Source organism: Eurypyga helias, unplaced genomic scaffold (assembly GCF_000690775.1).
Source record: "Eurypyga helias isolate BGI_N326 unplaced genomic scaffold, ASM69077v1 scaffold33422, whole genome shotgun sequence".
In the NCBI taxonomy this organism is placed as follows: domain Eukaryota; kingdom Metazoa; phylum Chordata; class Aves; order Eurypygiformes; family Eurypygidae; genus Eurypyga; species Eurypyga helias.
The window spans coordinates 394-6,780 of NW_010235839.1; the positions used below are offsets into that span (position 1 = coordinate 394).

Below are 6,387 nucleotides of genomic sequence, written 5' to 3' on the forward strand. Positions count from 1 at the left end.
TCTCGGGGCCGTGTGGCGGCGACTTCCCCCTCCGCCTTCCGCAGGCCTCGGCTGTGCCGGGCGGCTGGGTCACAGGTTCGAGGCAGTGTCGTTCCGGCAGGAGCAGGCGGAAAACCTGCGTGGAGATGGCTGCATCCTGGCGTCCCCATGTCTGGGCAGTGCCAGCGAGCGAGTAGTGGAGCCCAAGAAACAGGCCTGCTGGGGGGGCTATTATCTCCCCACTCCACCCCCGTGGACCGAATCTGCTCGAGAAGAAGCAGGTTTTGTGTAGGTGAAGCTGTTTCTTGTTTGAAACCTAAAACCGCAGCACATGCTGGCCGCGGTTGCGCGACAGGTGAGTTGGAGGCTCATAAAACCCTGGGAGCAGCAGCACTTTCCATGAAGGGTGTGAAGAACCTTGGGGAGAGAATAAATCCTTCTGGAGGGATGTGCCTCCCCCCACCCAGAAGTGGATCTGGCTTTGGTTTTGCAGTTGAACTGCAGCATCTCTCACTGCTGCAGACAGGCCGTCAGCCGAGGGGAAGGCAGAGCCCTCCTGGGGCAGCCCCCTCCGCTACTGCCCGGCTCCGCTTCCTGCCAAAAGGGTTTGCTGGGCAGGGGGTGGCTGGGGTCCAGCCGGTGGATGGCCTTGTACTGCTTCTTCTGACCGCATGCTGGTGGGACTCCGGCTGGGAAGGTGGAGCATACTCTGCTGTGGTCACAGCCACCCCAGCTCCGGCTGCCGCTCAGAGTTTGGCTGGTGATGACTGAGAAGCCGGCCCAGCCGGGATGCCGGAAGCAGCACTCTGTGGTGATCAACTTTCTCACCTCCTGTTTTTAGCTTTCTTGCTGTTTTCTGGCTTTTCAGCTTGAAGTTGGAATGTGACAAACTCGCCAGTGAGAAATCGGAGATGCAGCGTCACTACGTCATGGTAAGGACTGGCCCCGGGAGCGAGGGTGGGAGCCGTACCGCTAACGGGTCCTGTGCCTGGGGTTTGGCTGTTGGGAGCCCTTGCCCCGAGGAGTGGCAGGTCCCGAGGCCGGGCTGGCACTGGCTTTTCGGAAACTGGGGCTTTGTGTTTCGTGTTGGCTGCATGTGGGGGATCCCTGAAACACAGGGAATTAGCAGAGAATTGTTGGATGTGGAAAACTGATGGACCTGGTGGGTGATGATGGGGTCCTTGGCCTCACACTGACCGACTGCTTGACCGTGCTCCCTCTGCATCCGGGAGGTGACAGCTCTGACACACCGAGGAGCTGCAGGGTGCTGGCATCTGGGCACTCTGGAATAGTCACAGCCAGTGGAAGACAAAGCAGTGCTCTGGGAAGTTTTGGAGCTGGGAAACACCAGGAGCCCGGTGGGAGTCTGAAGCAGAAACCAGCTGTTGCGTGAGAGCCAGACCCCAGCAGCCTTGGGGACCCCAGCAGCCTTGGGGACGATGGTGCAAAGTGCCAGCACGTCCCACCGGTGCGCGTGTCCCAGCACAATGCATGTGTCCCCCAAGTGCCGGGTGAAGGCACGAGACGTGGTGCCACACGTGGGCAGCAGCCTGAGCCGTGGCCCTCGGCAGAGCAATATCCTGGGATACAGCCGTGTTCTCTAGGCAGGGTGATGGTTTACCTGCCAGGTAACACCTCCGCCTTCCCACACGTGCAAGAACCCTTGCAGCAGAGGGGAGGGATGCCAGGCAGAGCCGCGGCCTGTTCCAAGGAGTTAACAGGAGGCTGTGATCCTGTCCGTAAGGATGAGCTGCTACCTGAGTGGCTGCCCCTACCCTGGGAGGAAGAGATAAGATGTAGAAATTACTGCAGCAGCTCTTCAGAGGAGGGTTAGGACTTGAAACCAGAAATGAGGGAGCTGCCCCCACCCCCATCCTCCTGTACTGCCTGCACATCCTGGCTCTGAGGCCGTGGGGAGCAAGGCGTGCATGGGGCTGGGGCCAAGGAGAAGGTCACGGCTTTCCTTACGGATTAATGGGGAAGCCTGACACAGCCTTGCTGATAAACAACTGCTCGCAGCCTGCGCGGTGACGCTCCTCTCCAGGTGTGGCCGGGCTACAGCTCTTCCCTGGCTGCAGTGTCGGTTTGGGTTGCCGTCAGCGGGTCGGTGGCAGAGGGGAAGGGCTGGTGCTCGGTTCTGCAGCAGCTCCTGCCTCGTCTGCGCGGCTGAGCTGGAATCGCGCGGAGCTGCCGTCGCTCCCCACTGCAGCGAGTCACGGGAAGCGAGGAGGAGGGTTTTTGTCAACGTGCAAAGCTACAGCTGCTCTGATTTTTGAATAAGTCACAATGAGCAGCTGGGGGGGTCGGGCTCCCTCTTCCTGCTCAGCCTTCAGAATGCGGAGGAGACTGGAGAGCCGGCAGCAGAGCCGGCTGAGAGCATGGTGATACCAGCCCGGGCACTTCAGACCTGCAGCATCAGTACCAAAACACCACTGGTCTTCTGGATTTTTCTTTTCCTTTGGAAGGATGAGCGTTGCAGCCTGCAAGCTGAGGGAGGAGATTTCTAAACTCTCCAACACCAGCCTTAGAACAGCTCCTTCCAGGGGTCGGGAATTAGCTTGTCCTGCCGATGGATTGCTCTGTGGCTGCTGGGCAGGGGTTTTCTGGGTGGAGTTTTTTGTTGCTGTGTCTTTTTCATGCAGCTCTTTCCCAAACAGCTGGAGCTGCATGCAGCTGGATGTGTTACTTGCTAGATGGAGCCCAGTTGGGATCTCTCCCATTTGCTGCTGAAGCAGCTACGTGGGCTGTAGGATGCTGGCCAGGCGGAGCTTGTAGGATCAGGCTGCAGCTTTTTTGGCCATGAATATGGGAACCTGTGGAGCTCCGAGGTTTCCTCCGGGTCTGGAGCAGCATCACTCACTCTCACCTTGATGCAGACTGCTGAAAGGTGTCTGTGAGGGGTGTTGCATGGCGCCCAGCTGGCAAGTTCCTGGGTCTCCGTCTGCATCCATGTGGGGCAGGAGCAGGGTGGGCAGGGAGTGCTGGGCTTGGCGCTTCTGCCTCAGACCTGTCTCGGCCTGTGTTTGCCTCCTGCCTGTGTCTCCCAGGGCCAGTCTCTCCTCTCCTTCCACCCTCACCCAGCCTGTGCAGGAAAGCAGCAGCAGTTTTACCTGGTGCAGACTTGACTGACTGTTTCCTTTGTTTTCTTCTCCCCGCTCCGCAGTACTACGAGATGTCCTACGGGCTGAACATCGAGATGCACAAACAGGTAGGGGGAAGGCGTTTCCAAATGCTCTAATTCTTGGGGAGGGGGGGGTTGCGTGCCATGCTTTGCCCTGTTACTTCAGCGGTATTTCAGGAACTAGAAATGTCATGAGCCTGTAAAATGCCAGACCTGCCTTCGGAATGCAGGGAACCTCTGGCTCTCAACAGGTATTGAAGCACTGGACACTGCAGTGTAGGCGGAGTGTGGAGCTGTGGTGCAGTCGGTCAGCAGACGTGAGCTCGGGGTGGAGGGCAGGAGGCCCCTGAGTCCCTCACAGGCAGGTTTCTGGCCCTGCCACCTTCCCAGGAGCCTGGGAAAGCTCATGATCACCCCAACTGGAGAAGTGCCTTTGGATGTCCTGGGCTCTTGTGCCATCGGGCCAGGGAGCGCTTCTCCTGGGCCGTGATAGGTGATGCGGTGACAAACCCGAGAAATCCCCCTTGTGACAGGGACTGCTGCAGCCTGGACGAGGCTGTTCATTACCCTCAGTGATGGTTCAGTTGTTCGTTATCCCCAGTGGCTAATTACTTGTGCTGTTAACAACCTGAGCCTCCTCTGAGCCTGACTCTGGCTTCAGCTGTGCCGTGGCTCAGCTGTAGCCTCTTAGCACAGTTCTGCTCCCACAAAGTCACTTGGTGCCTCTGATCCCTTCACCCTTATTGGTAAGCCCACGAGACTGGCTTCCCTGGGAAAACCGGCGTCTCGGTAAAGGATCTGAGCCACAAATCCTCGCTGCCATGCCAAGGACTCTCCCAGCCTGGTCTGCTGCCCTGTGCTTTGGCCGGTCCTGGCGCACGCCTGAACCCTTTGGCTCTGCGTTTGTTCTGACTCCGTTGGGAAAAGATTGGCAAAGGACTGGTAGCTTTACTCTTTTCCAGAAGAAGAGTACAAATTTGCCACCTGCTTGCGTGAGGCTAGGGAAGAAGCTTCCCAGTCCCTGCAGGCTCCCGGAATAGTCCCAGTCCCTCCCAGTGGGGAGGCTGGCAGTGGGTGTACACTTACCCCTGGGGAGAGGGAGGCCAAGGGGGCTGAGCGGCCAGTGTGTGGGGCAGAGTGAGGGTCTTAGCGGAGGCAGGACGCGTGTCTGTGTGGCGAATTAATTCAACCCCTGTCTGGGTCTGTAAGCAGTTTCCTCTCTGGTTGCTCCCGACTTCACCGAATGAATGTCGAAGCGAGGGCGGAAAGCCTGCTCTCTGCACTCAGCAGCTCGGATCCGTTTACCTGTGGAGGGAGGGCCTTGGGGGTGAGGTGACACCCCATGGCACCGGGACACTGCCAGAGTGTTTCTGGGGGGAGTGTGTTTCCTTAGGACCGTTTGGAGACTGGCCCTGCCTGGGGAGAGGGAAGGTGGGGTGGCCGGTCCTGAGCTGCCTGATGTCATTCCTCTCCCTTCTTCCCACCTTCTAGGCTGAAATCGTCAAGAGGCTAAATGGGATTTGTGCTCAGGTCCTGCCCTACCTTTCGCAAGAGGTGAGGCCCCGGCTTGGCTGCAGCCCTGGCTCCTGGGCGTGTTGCTGGGGAGCAGAGGCCCCGGCCCAGAGCGAGGGGCCGTGGCCCTCTGACGTGGGCAGCTTCTTGCCCTGGGCTGTGAAACCTCGCCGCTGGCTCAGCCCCTGCGTGGGGATGAGTCCTCCAAGGCAAGGTTGGCCCGGAGGCCTTGGAGCAGCTCCCCGGGTGCTGTGCGGTGACTCCTCGCCTGCCCACCCCTTTGCTGGCGGCTGTGGGTGGAGGTGGGCTCCATTCTCCTGGAGTCACTCCCCACTTCTGCATGCGTGGTGGGGGCTTCGGGTGGCTAACTGGGGGGAGGCAGCATGTAAATACCTCCGTGGCTCCTCCTTGAGACCTGGTTCCTCTGTCTCATTAATTAATGCAGCAGATGAGCTCCTCCCACTCCCCTGAGAAATTAATTAGGAGGGCTCCGGAGTTCCTGCACGAGGCGGGAGGAAGATGAAGCACTTCTAGCACCGTGTCTGTACATCCCACGGAGCCCAGGCTCCACAGCTGTTCCCATGGCTGGTTTTTGGTCAGGGTTAGCTGTGGGATGGAGGTTGTGTTCCTGGGTTTGTTAGCAGGGGGACAGGCTGGGTTTTTTCCCACCCCCCTGTTCTCAGGGAAGACAGAGTGGCCAAATAACTGAGCTACAACTAAACCTTTTGCATCTTAATGCCCCCCCTTCTCCCCAACCCTGTCCTGCTGCCAAGACGGAAAGGACAATCCGCCTGGAGCGCGGCAGCAGCTCTGGTGCTCGGGACCTCGTGCTCTCCGAGGAGCAAGTACGGCTCTCCCTTACGCGATACAGCCGTTCTTCCCACCGCTGTTCAGAGCGGCCGTGACTGGCTCTTCCACTGCAGCATCTTGCAGCTGCTGCAGCCGGGATCTGAGATGTGTCCCAAGGAATGGAATGGAGGGGCTTCCCAAGAGCTGCCGATTTTGGGGGTTATTGGTGGATCCCATTCTGTGTTGGGTCTGGGTAGGAGAGGGGAGGCAGGTGAGAAGCATTGCCCACCTCACAGCCTTCTAGCCAAGGATTGCTGGAGGTGGGCAGAGCGGGACAAGGCTGGGAGTAGACCTGTGGTGGGGAACTGGGATGAGCCCTGCACGCCGCCTGCCCTGTTCCCGCTGCGGCAGGCCTCGGTGGTGCCAGGCCCTTGTCACACGGAGCGCGGGCAGGTGCCAGCGGGGTTACTCTGCAATACCAGCGGTGACCCCGAAATCCTCTGTTCCTTCCACACCAGCATCAGCAGCAAGTCCTGGGAGCCATTGAACGAGCCAAGCAGGTCACGGCGCCAGAACTGAACTCCATCATCCGTGTACGTGATGCGTGTTTCGTTTGGGTTCAGAGGGATGGGAATCTGCGCCTTTGGCAGGGGAGTTGTGACCTGGGGATGTGCCCCGCGTGCTGGGAGCCGGCTGCTCCACCAGGATGGGGCGGGCTGTGCCGGGATGAGGCCGAGCTGGCCCTGCTGCTGTGGGACTGTGGGTTTGTAGGGAAGCACCGATCCCTGCTCTGTCCCAGCAGGGTGCAAAGAGAGGAGCTGGGGTTGGAGCAGGAACTGCAGCAGCTCCCTGCTACGAAAACACTATCTGTGCTTGGCCAGGGTCGGGAGGGCTTTAGCTGCACCCTTGGAGTGTGCCAGGGTCCGAGGGCAGATGTCCCGTGGGGGGTGTCATACTGGGGACACGCTGCTGAGCCTTGAGGCTGT

General features: G+C 59.5%; 1 protein-coding gene across 1 annotated transcript; it reads left to right on the top strand.

Moving 5' to 3' along the window:
- Positions 1-44: 44 nt before the first annotated feature.
- AES (amino-terminal enhancer of split) lies at positions 45-5,994 on the top strand (the record flags this gene model as incomplete). The annotated part of the gene is made up of 5 exons (XM_010146894.1): positions 45-267; positions 848-911; positions 3,143-3,187; positions 4,592-4,654; positions 5,920-5,994. Coding segments are annotated over 5 exons (470 nt in total), but the record flags the coding sequence as incomplete, so codon positions are not given.
- Positions 5,995-6,387: the final 393 nt, after the last annotated feature.